This window comes from Oncorhynchus clarkii, unplaced genomic scaffold (genome assembly GCF_045791955.1).
Source record: "Oncorhynchus clarkii lewisi isolate Uvic-CL-2024 unplaced genomic scaffold, UVic_Ocla_1.0 unplaced_contig_13270_pilon_pilon, whole genome shotgun sequence".
Taxonomy (NCBI): Eukaryota; Metazoa; Chordata; class Actinopteri; order Salmoniformes; family Salmonidae; genus Oncorhynchus; species Oncorhynchus clarkii.
The window spans coordinates 1-18,582 of NW_027258600.1; the positions used below are offsets into that span (position 1 = coordinate 1).

The 18,582-nt window shown below is 38.9% G+C and overlaps 1 protein-coding gene across 2 annotated transcripts; it reads right to left on the reverse strand.

Moving 5' to 3' along the window:
* Positions 1 to 2,814: 2,814 nt before the first annotated feature.
* On the reverse strand, positions 2,815 to 15,782 carry LOC139397471 (complement factor H-related protein 1-like). Of its 2 annotated transcripts, none has more exons than XM_071144164.1 (12): positions 15,625 to 15,759; positions 14,758 to 14,970; positions 13,909 to 14,088; positions 13,432 to 13,611; positions 13,272 to 13,307; positions 12,740 to 12,913; positions 5,643 to 5,708; positions 4,323 to 4,493; positions 4,034 to 4,207; positions 3,659 to 3,823; positions 3,453 to 3,475; positions 2,815 to 3,265 (listed from the first exon to the last, which is right to left on the reverse strand). In XM_071144164.1, exons 1-11 carry the CDS (start codon positions 15,683 to 15,685, stop codon positions 3,459 to 3,461), a joined length of 1,437 nt encoding a protein of 478 aa, XP_071000265.1. In that variant the 5' UTR covers positions 15,686 to 15,759; the 3' UTR covers positions 2,815 to 3,265; positions 3,453 to 3,458. The 2 variants fall into 2 exon arrangements, with proteins under 2 accessions (XP_071000265.1, XP_071000267.1); XM_071144166.1 differs by having other exon boundaries at positions 2,816 to 3,265; positions 14,758 to 14,949; positions 15,625 to 15,782.
* Positions 15,783 to 18,582: the final 2,800 nt, after the last annotated feature.

Genomic DNA, 18,582 nt, shown 5'->3' on the forward strand with positions numbered 1-18,582 from the left:
ATTTACTGTGGAAAAAAAGTGAATGAATTAACATTTAATTATTGTCATTGTTCATATAATGAACTAAGGATTGTTTAAATCTGAAATTATGTGTTTAATTATTTTGGGCCAACCACTAGTTCCAAATATTTCTTATGTTCTGTAAATGTCTCACCAAAGTTATTAGTATTTGATCATTTTGAGACTGTTTCAGATGCATCCATGTTGAGAAATGTAAATGACTGATATCATTCAAGGAGACATATTGATCTTTTGTTAACAATTTCTTTGAGGAAATGTCCATGATTAAGGTCCTGTGAAAAACGATGCATCCACACACAAATAATGTGGTGTTAAGATGTGAACTAATCAATGGTTGACACCTGTGTAGTTTTGATGGAGAAATTTGATTTAAAGACATATATACAGGCTATATAGAGGAGAGAGGCTATATACAGTAGAGAGGCTTTATACAGTAGTGAGGCTATATACAGTAGAGAGGCTTTATACAGTAGAGAGGCTATATACAGTAGAGAGGCTATATACAGTAGAGAGGCTATATACAGTAGAGAGGCTTTATACAGTAGAGAGGCTATATACAGTAGAGAGGCTATATACAGTAGAGAGGCTAAATAGAGGAGAGAGGCTATATACAGTAGAGAGGCTTTATACAGTAGTGAGGCTATATACAGTAGAGAGGCTTTATACAGTAGAGAGGCTATATAGAGGAGAGAGGCTATATACAGTAGAGAGGCTTTATACAGTAGTGAGGCTATATACAGTAGAGAGGCTATATACAGTAGAGAGGCTATATACAGTAGAGAGGCTATATACAGTAGAGAGGCTATATACAGTAGAGAGGCTATATAGAGGAGAGAGGCTATATACAGTAGAGAGGCTTTATACAGTAGTGAGGCTATATACAGTAGAGAGGCTTTATACAGTAGAGAGGCTATATACAGTAGAGAGGCTATATACAGTAGAGAGGCTATATACAGTAGTGAGGCTATATACAGTAGAGAGGCTTTATACAGTAGAGAGGCTATATACATTAGAGAGGCTATATACAGTAGAGAGGCTATATACAGTAGAGAGGCTTTATACAGTAGAGAGGCTATATAGAGGAGAGAGGCTATATACAGTAGAGAGGCTATATACAGTAGTGAGGCTATATACAGTAGAGAGGCTATATACAGTAGTGAGGCTATATACAGTAGTGAGGCTATATACAGTAGAGAGGCTATATAGAGTAGAGAGGCTATATACAGTAGAGAGGCTATATAGAGGAGAGAGGCTATATACAGTAGAGAGGCTATATACAGTAGTGAGGCTATATACAGTAGAGAGGCTTTATACAGTAGAGAGGCTATATACATTAGAGAGGCTATATACAGTAGAGAGGCTTTATACAGTAGAGAGGCTTTATACAGTAGAGAGGCTTTATACAGTAGAGAGGCTATATACAGTAGTGAGGCTATATACAGTAGAGAGGCTTTATACAGTAGAGAGGCTATATACAGTAGAGAGGCTATATACAGTAGAGAGGCTTTATACAGTAGAGAGGCTTTATACAGTAGAGAGGCTATATAGAGGAGAGAGGCTATATACAGTAGAGAGGCTTTATACAGTAGCGAGGCTATATACAATAGCGAGGCTATATACAGTAGAGAGGCTATATACAGTAGAGAGGCTATATAGAGTAGAGAGGCTATATACAGTAGAGAAGCTATATAGAGTAGAGAGGCTATATACAGTAGAGAGGCTATATACAGTAGAGAGGCTATATACAGTAGAGAAGCTATATAGAGTAGAGAGGCTATATACAGTAGAGAAGCTATATAGAGTAGAGAGGCTATATACAATAGCGAGGCTATATACAGTAGAGAAGCTATATAGAGTAGAGAGGCTATATACAGTAGAGAGGCTATATACAGTAGAGAGGCTATATAGAGTAGAGAGGCTATATACAGTAGAGAAGCTATATAGAGTAGAGAGGCTATATACAGTAGAGAGGCTATATACAATAGCGAGGCTATATACAGTAGAGAAGCTATATAGAGTAGAGAGGCTATATACAGTAGAGAAGCTATATAGAGTAGAGAGGCTTTATACAATAGCGAGGCTATATACAATAGCGAGGCTATATACAGTAGAGAGGCTATATACAGTAGAGAGGCTTTATACAGTAGAGAGGCTATATACAGTAGTGAGGCTATATACAGTAGAGAAGCTATATAGAGTAGAGAGGCTATATACAATAGCGAGGCTATATACAGTAGAGAGGCTATATACAGTAGTGAGGCTATATACAGTAGAGAGGCTATATACAGTAGAGAAGCTATATAGAGTAGAGAGGCTATATAGAGTAGAGAGGCTATATACAATAGCGAGGCTATATACAGTAGAGAGGCTATATACAGTAGTGAGGCTATATACAGTAGAGAGGCTATATACAGTAGAGAAGCTATATAGAGTAGAGAGGCTATATAGAGTAGAGAGGCTATATAGAGGCAACGGTTATTGGGGCTAATTGAGGTATTATGTACATGTAGGTGTGGTTAACGTGACTGTGTATACATGGTAAACAGAGAGTAGCAGCAGCGTAAACCTTCTTATATGGATTCCATATTGTCAGACTGTCTTCATTATACTATTCAAACTATTCAGATATGTTTAATAGGCATTTCTGTCTTCTGTTCTACTGAATATGCTTCTGGATAGTTAGTTGTTGGTTAGTGTCAACTGTTGATGTGTGTTGTGTTTGACACATTTGTTAGTGAATTGATTTGGTGTAAAACCAATAAAGGCATATAAAAGCACACACACACACGTCTAATTATATCTCTTTTATAGATCCAAGCCATGACATTTTCTACATGCATCCATGTCCATTGCATACTGTACATTCTATTGATTTGACTCCCATTGACTACCAGTAGTTTGCTGCTTTAAATGAATAGAGGATCAATGTCAAATGTTTTGCTGATCAACTGTTTCATCAACCTTCCCATTATTATGTTCAACATGTATTTTTCATTTATTTTGAATCATTCAGAATGACTGTCTGAATCTTGTCAGACAGCCTCCTATCCTAAGATGGTGGGCCTCCTTTCCTCTCTGCTCCCCTACTAACCCCCTGTGTTATGAGACAGATTCCATATCATGAACCAAATGTAAAAGCAAATTTATCAAACACATCATGATCTTGATTGGTGGCCAACGTGGGAAGTCCTCTCTTCCAGGGGATTTTCTGAAGCTTTGGGTTTGTTGCATTGATTCACCAGGCCTGTGAAGAAAATACACAACCTTGTTGAAGTTACATAAGAGGAGAGAGACTCACCACAACTAATGTCAGTATTTATGGGACTGGCCTCACCATTTCTTGATTCTATTCATGTATATCTGACACTGACAAAACCTCCATTGAAGTTTGCTTGAGTTTAATACCTGTGCAGAGATCCATAAACACTTACCAAATATTAGTTTAGCTGGTAACCTAAATGGGATGACATTGTAGTTAATATTTAGTCTCTTATGAGGCTTACAGTAGCATTTTCAGTAACTGGCATGTACAACTATTGTAACTTAAAGACAATATGATTTCACACTTGACAAAAAACCTGTGTAGAATGTGTTTCAGTTGATTATATTCTCTATCCTACTGTTGCATTAGACTTACAACTGCGTACGGTTAAATATCCTCCCTGACATTCAACATCTGCAACAAGACGACGACCCCTGTAATCCGTTTGTTTACAGTTCCATGTCTGACGTCCTTCCTTTACAAACATATCCTGTGTAAGATCCAGCCAATATTTAACCCTTTTTTCCAGTTTGCAGCCCACTTTGTAAAAAGAGAATTAATATATAAGTGTTAATGAAGGTTTATACATTGAGTTTGTGATAATATATTTTATAGGGACTCATTTACAGTCGACTTTAAACATAATAAACTAAACTAAATTATAAACAATTGATAAACAAAGAAAACATTGTGTTAATTAAGTACTGTATATTCTGTTTCTTTGTGTTGTGTGTAGTTCATCATACATACATGTACATCTGCCAATTGCCCCTCGTCCATTCTGACATCGAACATCAGCAACAAAAGGTCGTTTCCAAGAATCAGTTACTTTACAGAGAAATGTCTGACTCTCTCCTTCCTTCACAAACATATCTTTTGTAAGATCCAGCATGTCAAAAGTCCTTTTGTCAATGGTACAGGGAGCTGGTATATAAAGAGTTGATATAAGAGTGTTAACGAAGGTTGATATATTATGAGACAAGACAATTAGGTGTGTGATGGTATCTTGCTAATTTTAGCAAGTGATTAATTGACTTACCTTTACAAATGGGGAGCTCTGACCACGTTTGATCATTATGACACATCACTAGCTCTGGGCCCACAAGTTTATAATAGTTAATGCATGTGAAGGTCAGTGCCATTCGATTTCTGTCAGAGTCACTGATAAAATCCCCATTATCAACTGTTGGCTTCTCTCCACACCTATCAACTGAACAACACATACAGCTCTTCAGGATTACAAAAATAATGCTCATATTGTTCTGAGACATTTCAGGTCATAATCCAGGCCACTTCCAGTTGAAAGGAATTGTGGTAAAAATGTACTTTAAGCATCCATGTATAATGCATTATGATTTAGCTATAATGCATTATAAGATGTGTCATTAGCATATTCGACCCCTGGATGTCTCTTGTAATCATGTCATAATTATCTGGACTAAATATCAGCCAGCTGAAAATTGCATATAGAGACATAACAGTCCCACCGTTACGCTGCCAGCGTGATTCAGGACTTCTAACCACTTTTAAAACAAAGTGTATTTGAGCTACAGACTTCTGGGATGGACCATTGGATTTTTCTTCTGCTTCCATTGGTACCAACCTGTGTGATTAACGAGGGCGGAGCTAGAGTGGTGTCTGTGAGACAAGGGTGGATCCCAAAAGGGCCTTTTTTACAAAAACCTCTGTAGAGTCCGAATGGTTTGAGCTACAAACTATTAAAATCTATCTATGAACATGCACGTGTAACATGTTCTGCTTTATGACCTCACAAGCTACACAAGAGTCATTAGAAGATAAAGTGTTCTTCTACATAGAAGATCATAGAAAATCCCAGGACATAGTGTCTATAATACTGTAATAAGCTGACATAGTTTGTGTCACAATCTCCACACAGTTGTCACTCATTTTCTAATGAGCAAACATTTTCTGTACTACAGAGTTCAAATAAATTCATTTTTATCAGGTTTTCCTATGCGCACCTTATTGTTTTTTTGACATTTGTTAATAAAACTAATGAATGCAAATGTTTATGTCAAATTATTTTGTGTTCTACTTGTAACCCTGGTTGTTCTAAAAATAAAATGGTAAAACACTTCACTGTGAGGTGAAATATAAGGGCTGGACTTGCAGATAAATGAAAGTCAGATAAATAAAAAGCCAATTTTTGCTGGGGTCTCAGTGCTGATGGGGTTAAAGTCTCGTTATAACACAATATAAAGGCTTGTTACAAATTATAAAGCATCACACTTGGAAGATTTAAGTAAGTGTTCCTGGACTAGCTTCTGTTTGGTTCACTAAATAAGATTATAATATTAAGTCTAATGCTGAAAAGCGGAAAACAGAAAGCTTGAATTACCAGGTAAAAATGGACCACCAGGTTGTGGTCTGGCAGAGGGTCTGACATTGGGTGAGGCCTCATCACCTGTTGGAGACAGTTACAGCAGATATCTGTAAAAATGAAGCTGCTATGAGACATTAGACATTGGAAACCACAAGACATAATAAATATATTGATTCTACAGCTGTTTTTTCCGTCCTTTACTTTTCCTGCATTAGTTTTTGGATTGAGGCCATGAAACTTAGGAGTCTGATCAATCTGTATCGTGGAAATGCAGCATTACAGCCTGATGAAATTTAAAGGCTATGTTCCTGTTTTAGCGAAGACTACATTCACGGTAAACTCTGCATATGTCGACTCAATCGGAAATGACCTTTAAATTTGTAACGTGCAGCTGGCCACGAACCGATCGGCACGTTTTGCTCTTCATTGTAATCAGAGGGCTGATATCAATATTATACATGCCAGTCTCTATTGGCTGAGAGTTGAGGAAAGACTGACTGCATCACTTCTTCTTTTATTAAGAAACATTAAGGTGTTGAAAATCCCTAATTGTTTCCATAGTCAACGTACACACAACTCTTACACACACACTTATACCACCAGGGGTATTTCACAGTCCCAAATCCAGAACAAATTCAACAAAATGTACAGTATTATATAGAGCCCTTATTGCATGGAACCTCCTTCCTTCTCATATTGCTCAAATAAACAGAAAACCTGGTTTCAAAAAACAGATAAAGCAACACCTTGAGGCACAACACCTATTTGACCCAGATAGTTTGTGTGTATGTATTGATATGTAGGCTACGTGTGCCTTTTTAAAACATTCATGTAGTTCTGTCCTTGAGACGTTTTTGTCTATTGATGTTCTGTATCATGTCGTTCTGTGTTTTGTGTTGGACCCACAGGAAGAGTAGCAGCTGCTTTTGCAACAACTAATGGGGATCCTAATAAAATACCAACAAAATAATTACCAAAAACCTGTAACGTTTCAGCGATCCAGGTCTCTTACAAATAACATTGTAAATTCACACTATGTATTTAATTAATTAACCTGCTAAGACTTAGTTACAGCAGAATATTGTGGCATTACGGCAAAAGGTCTAATCAATGCCAGGTTTGTTACAATATTTATGACTGGCTGAACTAAACTGAGGAAGGAATTAGGATATTTTTTTTATGGAATTTCTCATTTGGATTCAGATTACCGCTAGATGTGCTGTGGCCCCCTCCACTAGATGTGCTGTGGCCCCCTCCGCTAGATGTGCTGTGGCCCCCTCTGCTAGATGTGCTGTGGCCCCCTCCGCTAGATGTGCTGTGGCCCCCTCCGCTAGATGTGCGGTGGTCCCCTCCGCTAGATGTGCTGTGGCCCCCTCCGCTAGATGTGCGGTGGTCCGCTCCGCTAGATGTGCCACCATTTCCTCTGTCACTCGAAGTACTGCTGCCTCCATCACCTGTTCCACACATGACATGATTAATAACAATAATATTACATGATTAATAACAATAATATTACATGATTAATAACATTAGCTTGAAGGCTGTTCCTACAAACTATACAGTTTTGGCCTCAACTGATGTCAATGACCCAATGTTCATAGATTCATCAGTCTGGGATGTTTAAGGAATATCAGGGGGCACAATTTGTGCAATGTAAAACATCTTATAGAAATGTCACTCACAAAACAAGAAACCCGCAGGTTAGTTTAGCTCGTTTGGCCAGTTACATTGTTCAATATTGCTATTGCCAGTTTATTGCCATTTGGGTAAACAAAGCTGTTCTTGCCTAAGATACAAAATGACTGGTCACTTTTACCTGTGCTGGCCCTCTCTGTGGGGGATGGAGTTCGAACTATTGAGAGGGAGGCAGGAAACAAATATCAATGATTTATTCAGAAGAGTTCAGAAGATAAAACAACCAAGGAAACAGGAGTCACACTATAAAATGATGTCTCTAATGTGAGGACTTCACTTACTGCATTTGGGACTTATGGTCCAATCTCCAGATTGGCAAACGCTAGAGTCAGTTCCTTCATAAGTATATGAATCCCGACATTTATAATTTATCTTAGAGCCTTCTTGAAACTTCTCCTGATATTCACGAGTGATAACTGCATTGGTCACAAGAGGAGGTTGTCCACACAAGACCTCTTTTTCTGTAAAGAACCAAGACAGTGGAAACACAGACACTAATACATGTTGCTATGTACAGCGTCTTTCCCATGCGGAACACTGACACGTGCTGCTTTGACTGACAGTCACTGAATGTTTAACAACATGAAGGAGAATACAGTGACTAAATGCCACCCTCTGTGGTGAAAGATGTGGAAAAATACAGAATGTAATGTTTAATTAAATGTCATCAAAAAGTCCTCGTTATGCCATCGTTATCCTATCACATGGTAGAGTAAAACAAGGGTTTTATACAGAGACAACTCTGAGAACACACTCACCTTCACAAAGTGGTAATTTTGTCCAAGTCCCATTCTCACACTTAGCTGTGATAGAGCCCTTAATTTCATATGTTCCATCACATTCAAACCAAACTACTTTTCCATTGGGATACCATCCTTTCACCCCAGGGGTTTTCACTTTAGCATTAGGGTTATCTGGAGCAATGCAGTCGTTCTCATCTGAATAACAAAAACAAAAAACTATAAACATCTTATTGAATGAGGGAGAAAAGCTAGAGTGAGTTTTGAACCAAACAGCATGTCTGTATTTATCTTAAGGTAGACAAAGTAGATGGACTAGTCTATTATCTGTGCCATAAAGATGTATAGACCTTTTCCACTGTCAGGTTTTACCCCGGTGCTTGACCCAAAGTCTCAGGATTTAGTGTTTACAAAGCTGAAGCCTAAGGGCGGCCCAGAAGGCCATATACACTAAATCAGGGCTGCCAAAGGACAACTGGGGACTTGGGGCAGGGTTTGGATACGTATTGTGATAGCATGTGATGTAGTTGGGAGAGTCCCTTTCAGGAGAGTTCTTGATAGTACTAGTGACCTAGTGCAATTAGGCTGTTGTACAAGAAGTTCCCTACACATTATGAAAAGAAAGCTTAAACAAAGTCATCAACAGTGTTTCCATCTTCACCTGAACAGAAAACGTGTTAATAAGCAATACAAGATTGTTGGTGACTTCCCAGTACAACATGCAGGTATTAACAGTGAGCAGTACACACTGTACTCTATGAGGACAGCAGGAACTCTAAAAGCCTACCTAAATCTCTAACACCAAATGTTCTCATAATTCATTCATGATAAAAAAAAATTTTTTTTAAGAATGCTCAAATCACTTACCTATGCACTGAGGTGTGTGGGACCATTTTCTGTTCTCACACTTAACCATCGCCCACCACCCCTCAACCGCAGGTTTCCAACCTTTATCGCAGGCATAGTAAAGTTCCGTGCCGTGCCGGTACGTCTCTTCATCCGAGCCAAAATAACCTTGTTTCAGTTTTAGTTTCTGGCAGCTTTGTTTGGAATCTTGCGCTGAAATGGAGTAACCTTGGCCTAATTATCACAGGAACAGTAAAGCGGATAACAACCATTTCAGATGACTTTATTGCCGTTTGAATTGTGGTGTTGTGATGCATAAATACATCACAATCCAAAAGTGTACGACTTTTCAAAAACCTAATGCAGACGAGTTCATCAGAAAGGGACACTTTTGTATTGTGAATTGTATTTCAGTGTTTGTAAGGTGTTTTAGACATCATTTCAGAACTGTGAACTGTGAACTGTGAACTGTGCCCTATGGTGATAGTGACCAAACACAATATGACAATCGAATACCCAAGTAAGCAAAACACATATCCAAAATCTGTCTTGGGGATTCGACCACAACCAAGGTGGGAGAAAACGTTATGTTCAGTTGCATGTTGAATGAAACATCCCTTTAACGATTCCACTGCTTGTGAAATGACCCTGAACATCCATCATCACCAATGAAAGGCCAATGGTTCACCCATTTCCCTACAAAATAGATAACCCCATGCGACTCTGACAAATGCTTACTGCCGAATAAAGTCAACTGGATTTCACAAATAGTTTAGGTCAGCTGTGTGCAAGTTAATCAAAAGGCAAAAGGTCTAATCAATGCCAGGTTTGTTACAATATTTATGACTGGCTGAACTAAACTGAGGAAGGAATTAGGATATTTTTTTATGGAATTTCTAATTTGGATAAGATTACCGCTAGATGTGCTGTGGCCCCCTCCGCTAGATGTGCTGTGGCCCCCTCTGCTAGATGTGCTGTGGCCCCCTCCGCTAGATGTGCTGTGGCCCCCTCCGCTAGATGTGCGGTGGTCCCCTCCGCTAGATGTGCCACCATTTCCTCTGTCACTCGAAGTACTGCTGCCTCCATCACCTGTTCCACACATGACATGATTAATAACAATAATATTACATGATTAATAACAATAATATTACATGATTAATAACATTAGCTTGAAGGCTGTTCCTACAAACTATACAGTTTTGGCCTCAACTGATGTCAATGACCCAATGTTCATAGATTCATCAGTCTGGGATGTTTAAGGAATATCAGGGGGCACAATTTGTGCAATGTAAAACATCTTATAGAAATGTCACTCACAAAACAAGAAACCCGCAGGTTTGTTTAGCTCGTTTGGCCAGTTACATTGTTCAATATTGCTATTGCCAGTTTATTGCCATTTGGGTAAACAAAGCTGTTCTTGCCTAAGATACAAAATGACTGGTCACTTTTACCTGTGCTGGCCCTCTCTGTGGGGGATGGAGTTCGAACTATTGAGAGGGAGGCAGGAAACAAATATCAATGATTTATTCAGAAGAGTTCAGAAGATAAAACAACCAAGGAAACAGGAGTCACACTATAAAATGATGTCTCTAATGTGAGGACTTCACTTACTGCATTTGGGACTTATGGTCCAATCTCCAGATTGGCAAACGCTAGAGTCAGTTCCTTCATAAGTATATGAATCCCGACATTTATAATTTATCTTAGAGCCTTCTTGAAACTTCTCCTGATATTCACGAGTGATAACTGCATTGGTCACAAGAGGAGGTTGTCCACACAAGACCTCTTTTTCTGTAAAGAACCAAGACAGTGGAAACACAGACACTAATACATGTTGCTATGTACAGCGTCTTTCCCATGCGGAACACTGACACGTGCTGCTTTGACTGACAGTCACTGAATGTTTAACAACATGAAGGAGAATACAGTGACTAAATGCCACCCTCTGTGGTGAAAGATGTGGAAAAATACAGAATGTAATGTTTAATTAAATGTCATCAAAAAGTCCTCGTTATGCCATCGTTATCCTATCACATGGTAGAGTAAAACAAGGGTTTTATACAGAGACAACTCTGAGAACACACTCACCTTCACAAAGTGGTAATTTTGTCCAAGTCCCATTCTCACACTTAGCTGTGATAGAGCCCTTAATTTCATATGTTCCATCACATTCAAACCAAACTACTTTTCCATTGGGATACCATCCTTTCACCCCAGGGGTTTTCACTTTAGCATTAGGGTTATCTGGAGCAATGCAGTCGTTCTCATCTGAATAACAAAAACAAAAAACTATAAACATCTTATTGAATGAGGGAGAAAAGCTAGAGTGAGTTTTGAACCAAACAGCATGTCTGTATTTATCTTAAGGTAGACAAAGTAGATGGACTAGTCTATTATCTGTGCCATAAAGATGTATAGACCTTTTCCACTGTCAGGTTTTACCCCGGTGCTTGACCCAAAGTCTCAGGATTTAGTGTTTACAAAGCTGAAGCCTAAGGGCGGCCCAGAAGGCCATATACACTAAATCAGGGCTGCCAAAGGACAACTGGGGACTTGGGGCAGGGTTTGGATACGTATTGTGATAGCATGTGATGTAGTTGGGAGAGTCCCTTTCAGGAGAGTTCTTGATAGTACTAGTGACCTAGTGCAATTAGGCTGTTGTACAAGAAGTTCCCTACACATTATGAAAAGAAAGCTTAAACAAAGTCATCAACAGTGTTTCCATCTTCACCTGAACAGAAAACGTGTTAATAAGCAATACAAGATTGTTGGTGACTTCCCAGTACAACATGCAGGTATTAACAGTGAGCAGTACACACTGTACTCTATGAGGACAGCAGGAACTCTAAAAGCCTACCTAAATCTCTAACACCAAATGTTCTCATAATTCATTCATGATAAAAAAAAATTTTTTTTAAGAATGCTCAAATCACTTACCTATGCACTGAGGTGTGTGGGACCATTTTCTGTTCTCACACTTAACCATCGCCCACCACCCCTCAACCGCAGGTTTCCAACCTTTATCGCAGGCATAGTAAAGTTCCGTGCCGTGCCGGTACGTCTCTTCATCCGAGCCAAAATAACCTTGTTTCAGTTTTAGTTTCTGGCAGCTTTGTTTGGAATCTTGCGCTGAAATGGAGTAACCTTGGCCTAATTATCACAGGAACAGTAAAGCGGATAACAACCATTTCAGATGACTTTATTGCCGTTTGAATTGTGGTGTTGTGATGCATAAATACATCACAATCCAAAAGTGTACGACTTTTCAAAAACCTAATGCAGACGAGTTCATCAGAAAGGGACACTTTTGTATTGTGAATTGTATTTCAGTGTTTGTAAGGTGTTTTAGACATCATTTCAGAACTGTGAACTGTGAACTGTGAACTGTGCCCTATGGTGATAGTGACCAAACACAATATGACAATCGAATACCCAAGTAAGCAAAACACATATCCAAAATCTGTCTTGGGGATTCGACCACAACCAAGGTGGGAGAAAACGTTATGTTCAGTTGCATGTTGAATGAAACATCCCTTTAACGATTCCACTGCTTGTGAAATGACCCTGAACATCCATCATCACCAATGAAAGGCCAATGGTTCACCCATTTCCCTACAAAATAGATAACCCCATGCGACTCTGACAAATGCTTACTGCCGAATAAAGTCAACTGGATTTCACAAATAGTTTAGGTCAGCTGTGTGCAAGTTAATCAAAAGGCAAAAGGTCTAATCAATGCCAGGTTTGTTACAATATTTATGACTGGCTGAACTAAACTGAGGAAGGAATTAGGATATTTTTTTATGGAATTTCTAATTTGGATAAGATTACCGCTAGATGTGCTGTGGCCCCCTCCGCTAGATGTGCTGTGGCCCCCTCTGCTAGATGTGCTGTGGCCCCCTCCGCTAGATGTGCTGTGGCCCCCTCCGCTAGATGTGCGGTGGTCCCCTCCGCTAGATGTGCCACCATTTCCTCTGTCACTCGAAGTACTGCTGCCTCCATCACCTGTTCCACACATGACATGATTAATAACAATAATATTACATGATTAATAACAATAATATTACATGATTAATAACATTAGCTTGAAGGCTGTTCCTACAAACTATACAGTTTTGGCCTCAACTGATGTCAATGACCCAATGTTCATTCATCAGTCTGGGATGTTTAAGGAATATCAGGGGGCACAATTTGTGCAATGTAAAACATCTTATAGAAATGTCACTCACAAAACAAGAAACCCGCAGGTTTGTTTAGCTCGTTTGGCCAGTTACATTGTTCAATATTGCTATTGCCAGTTTATTGCCATTTGGGTAAACAAAGCTGTTCTTGCCTAAGATACAAAATGACTGGTCACTTTTACCTGTGCTGGCCCTCTCTGTGGGGGATGGAGTTCGAACTATTGAGAGGGAGGCAGGAAACAAATATCAATGATTTATTCAGAAGAGTTCAGAAGATAAAACAACCAAGGAAACAGGAGTCACACTATAAAATGATGTCTCTAATGTCAGGACTTCACTTACTGCATTTGGGACTTATGGTCCAATCTCCAGATTGGCAAACGCTAGAGTCAGTTCCTTCATAAGTATATGAATCCCGACATTTATAATTTATCTTAGAGCCTTCTTGAAACTTCTCCTGATATTCACGAGTGATAACTGCATTGGTCACAAGAGGAGGTTGTCCACACGAGACCTCTTTTTCTGTAAAGAACCAAGACAGTGGAAACACAGACACTAATACATGTTGCTATGTACAGCGTCTTTCCCATGCGGAACACTGACACGTGCTGCTTTGACTGACAGTCACTGAATGTTTAACAACATGAAGGAGAATACAGTGACTAAATGCCACCCTCTGTGGTGAAAGATGTGGAAAAATACAGAATGTAATGTTTAATTAAATGTCATCAAAAAGTCCTCGTTATGCCATCGTTATCCTATCATATGGTAGAGTAAAACAAGGGTTTTATACAGAGACAACTCTGAGAACACACTCACCTTCACAAAGTGGTAATTTTGTCCAAGTCCCATTCTCACACTTAGCTGTGATAGGGCCCTTAATTTCATATGTTCCATCACATTCAAACCAAACTACTTTTCCATTGGGATACCATCCTTTCACCCCAGGGGTTTTCACTTTAGCATTAGGGTTATCTGGAGCAATGCAGTCGTTCTCATCTGAATAACAAAAACAAAAAACTATAAACATCTTATTGAATGAGGGAGAAAAGCTAGAGTGAGTTTTGAACCAAACAGCATGTCTGTATTTATCTTAAGGTAGACAAAGTAGATGGACTAGTCTATTATCTGTGCCATAAAGATGTATAGACCTTTTCCACTGTCAGGTTTTACCCCGGTGCTTGACCCAAAGTCTCAGGATTTAGTGTTTACAAAGCTGAAGCCTAAGGGCGGCCCAGAAGGCCATATACACTAAATCAGGGCTGCCAAAGGACAACTGGGGACTTGGGGCAGGGTTTGGATACGTATTGTGATAGCATGTGATGTAGTTGGGAGAGTCCCTTTCAGGAGAGTTCTTGATAGTACTAGTGACCTAGTGCAATTAGGCTGTTGTACAAGAAGTTCCCTACACATTATGAAAAGAAAGCTTAAACAAAGTCATCAACAGTGTTTCCATCTTCACCTGAACAGAAAACGTGTTAATAAGCAATACAAGATTGTTGGTGACTTCCCAGTACAACATGCAGGTATTAACAGTGAGCAGTACACACTGTACTCTATGAGGACAGCAGGAACTCTAAAAGTCTACCTAAATCTCTAACACCAAATGTTCTCATAATTCATTCATGATACATTTTTTTTTTTTTTAAGAATGCTCAAATCACTTACCTATGCACTGAGGTGTGTGGGACCATTTTCTGTTCTCACACTTAACCATCGCCCACCACCCCTCAACCGCAGGTTTCCAACCTTTATCGCAGGCATAGTAAAGTTCCGTGCCGTGCCGGTACGTCTCTTCATCCGAGCCAAAATAACCTTGTTTCAGTTTTAGTTTCTGGCAGCTTTGTTTGGAATCTTGCGCTGAAATGGAGTAACCTTGGCCTAATTATCACAGGAACAGTAAAGCGGATAACAACCATTTCAGATGACTTTATTGCCGTTTGAATTGTGGTGTTGTGATGCATAAATACATCACAATTCAAAAGTGTACGACTTTTCAAAAACCTAATGCAGACGAGTTCATCAGAAAGGGACACTTTTGTATTGTGAATTGTATTTCAGTGTTTGTAAGGTGTTTTAGACATCATTTCAGAACTGTGAACTGTGAACTGTGAACTGTGCCCTATGGTGATAGTGACCAAACACAACATGACAATCGAATACCCAAGTAAGCAAAACACATATCCAAAATCTGTCTTGGGGATTCGACCACAACCAAGGTGGGAGAAAACGTTATGTTCAGTTGCATGTTGAATGAAACATCCCTTTAACAATTCCAATGCTTGTGAATGACCCTGAACATCCATCATCACCAATGAAAGGCCTTTACCCTGTAATGATCACATGTAATGGAATGGCAGTAAAGATGCCATCCACTTAGAAATGTATGAAATGTGAGGCTCACATCTGTAATAGCCCATAGACAACGTGGGAGCATAAGGTCCACTTGGTTATTTTAATCAAAATTGCCAACAAAATGAAATAAACTTTTTGTAAAATGAGAAGTGAACAATGCCACGTAACAGAAGCTCTTACCGTGTACTGTGCCGAGACACCAAATCAATAGAACAAAAAACAAACATTTTGGTTCACCCATTTCCCTACAAAATAGATAACCCCATGCGACTCTGACAAATGCTTGCTGCCGAATAAAGTCAACTGGATTTCACAAATAGTTTAGGTCAGCTGTGTGCAAGTTAATCATTGCCTAGGGCAGTTCCAAACTCTAGAGTTTCCAAATAGGCTATGTACTTTTTGGTGCATCTGACTGTGTTTGTTTTGAACAGTAAGGGGTGTAACTGACTTCAATTGAACTGTCTTATAAATAATGCTTCATTATGTGTGAATAAAGATGACTGTTTAGAACTCAGAGATGTCAATAAAGTTGACTGTTTTGAACACAAAGACGTCAATAAAGCTGACTGTTTTGAACTCAGAGATGTGAATAAAGCTGACTGTTTTGAACACAGAGACATCAATAAAGCTGACTGTTTTGAACTCAGAGATGTGAAGAAAGCTGACTGTTTTGAACATAGAGATGTCAATAAAGCTGACTGTTTTGAACTCAGAGATGTGAAGAAAGCTGACTGTTTTGAACACAGAGATGTCAATAAAGCTGACAGTTTTGAACTCAGAGATGTGAAGAAAGCTGACTGTTTTGAATACAGAGATGTCAATAAAGCTGACTGTTTTGAACTCAGAGATGTGAAGAGAGCTGACTGTTTTGAACACAGAGATGTCAATAAAGCTGACTGTTTTGAACACAGAGATGTGTGTCAAACAGATGTATTCGAGCCTGTCTTATGTAAAGTGTTGGAGAAAGTCCTAGCAGAACAGATAATGTCATATCTGGATAAGCATCAGTACTTGCACCAGGAACAATTTGGATTCAGACCAAAATACTCCACTGAAACAGCAAGCTGTGTCCTACTGCAGAATATCAAGAAATCACTGGATGAGGGAAATGTGGTCGGGGCAGTCTTCCTTGACCTGAAAAAGGACTTTGACATAATGAATCACAGGGTACTGCTCTCCAAACTCCATACGTTCAATTTATCAGACAAAGCGATTAGCTGGTTTGGTTTACATCTTGGAAAACCGTGGACAATGTGTGGTCATCAATAACACTAAATCCACATTTCATGGGACACCAGAGAAAACTGCAGGGTCCCTCTATGAAAAACCTCTATAGGAGCTCCTTCTCATACAGAGGAGCACATTCATGGAACACTTTATCAGAAGAACATTAACTGCTGAAACTGGTTAATACATTCAGAAGAAACACCAAAAACCGGTTGCTATAGCAATCACAATCATGAACTGCTGCGTGTAACTCTATGTTGTAAATATTAGGGATACATACAGTATGAGATTTGATTTTGTGCATATAATTGTGATAATGTACCGATCTGTGATTTTATGTGATTTGTCATTGATTATGTATTTATTTATGTCCCTTTGTGTCAATTAGAACCCAAGGGGACAGGTGTTGAAAATGACCATGTGCTAGAAACGACTGTTTGTTCCATGTGTTAGTGTGTTTGTTTGTATTTATCCAAGTGGAGGCTGCTGGGGGGGAGGACGGCTCTTAATAATGGCTGGAATGGAGTGAATGGAATGGCATCAAACACATGTTTTCGATACCATTCTATTCAGTCTATTTCTGGACATTATTATGAACCGTCCTCCCCCCCAGCAGCCTCCACTGATCCAAATCAACCAAATAATAATGTAGTGCCTTCAGAAAGTATTCACACCCCTTGACTTTTTCCACATTTTGATTCAAATGGATTTAATTGTCTTTTTTTGTGTGTGTCAACGATCTACGCAAAATACTTTGTAATGTCAAAGTGGAAGTAAAATTTGAACAATTGTAAAACATTTCTGAAAAATAGAACACTAATATACTGTATCGTGATTAGATAAGCATTCACCCCCCTGAGTCAATACACGTTAGAATCCCCTTTGGCAGCGATTACAGCTGCGAGTCTTTCTGGGTAAGCCTCTAAAGGCATTATAGACCTGGATTGTGTAACATTTGCCCATTATTCATTTCAAAATTCTTCCATGTGTTGTATTGGATTTGCCCCAAACATAACACTTTGTATTCAGGACAAAAAGTGAATTGCTTTGTCACATTTTTTGCAATATTACTTTAGTGCCTTGTAGGATGCATGTTTTGGAATATTTGTATTCTGTACAGGATTCCTTCTTTTTACTCTGTCAATTAGGTTATTATTGTGGAGTAACTACAATGTTGTTAATCCATCCTCAACTTTCTACATTCACAGCCATTAAACTCTGTAACTGTTTTAACTGGTATCCTTCCTCTCCGGCAACTAAGTTAGGTAGGACGCCTGTATCTTTGTAGAGACTGGGTGTATTGATACACCATCCAAAGTGTAATTAATAACTTCATCACGCTCAAAGGCATATTCAATGTCTGCTTTTTTTTTACCCATCTACCAATAGGTTCCCTTCCTTGTGAGGCACTGGAAAACCTTCCTGGTCTTTGTGGTTGAATCTGTGTTTGAAATTCACTGCTCAACTGAGGGACCTTACAGATAATTGTATGTGTGGAGTACAGAGATGAGGTAGTCATTCAAAATCTTGTAAAACACAATTATTGCAGACAGAGTCAGTCCATGCAATTTATTATGTGACTTTTTTAAGCAAATTATTACTCCTGAACTTATTTAGGCTTGCCATAACAGAGGTTGAATACTTGTTGACTCAAGACATTTCAGCTTTTCCTTTTTTATTAATTTGTCAAAAGAAATGTATCCAATTAAATCCATTTTAAATGCAGGCTTAAACACACAAAAATGTGGGAAAAGTCAAGGGGTGTGAATACTTTCTGAAGGCACTGTATATATTGAAATCATCATTAATCATCATCACCAATGAACCAACGACTCCAGTGACTGCAATGTGCGCTTCAGATGTTGCGGACACTGATACCCACGCAAAGCGTCTCAAGACGTTATAGAATGA

Coding starts and splice junctions, on each gene's coding strand:
- LOC139397471 (XM_071144164.1), bottom strand. CDS start 15,685: ATGGGTGAACCAAAATGTTTGTTTTTTGTTCTATTGATTTGGTGTCTC. Junction 13,612..13,908: donor AAAATTACCACTTTGTGAAG/GTGAGTGTGTTC, acceptor GGTTCTTTACAG/AAAAAGAGGTCTCGTGTGGA. Junction 4,208..4,322: donor AGAGCTCCCCATTTGTAAAG/GTAAGTCAATTA, acceptor TTTATATACCAG/CTCCCTGTACCATTGACAAA.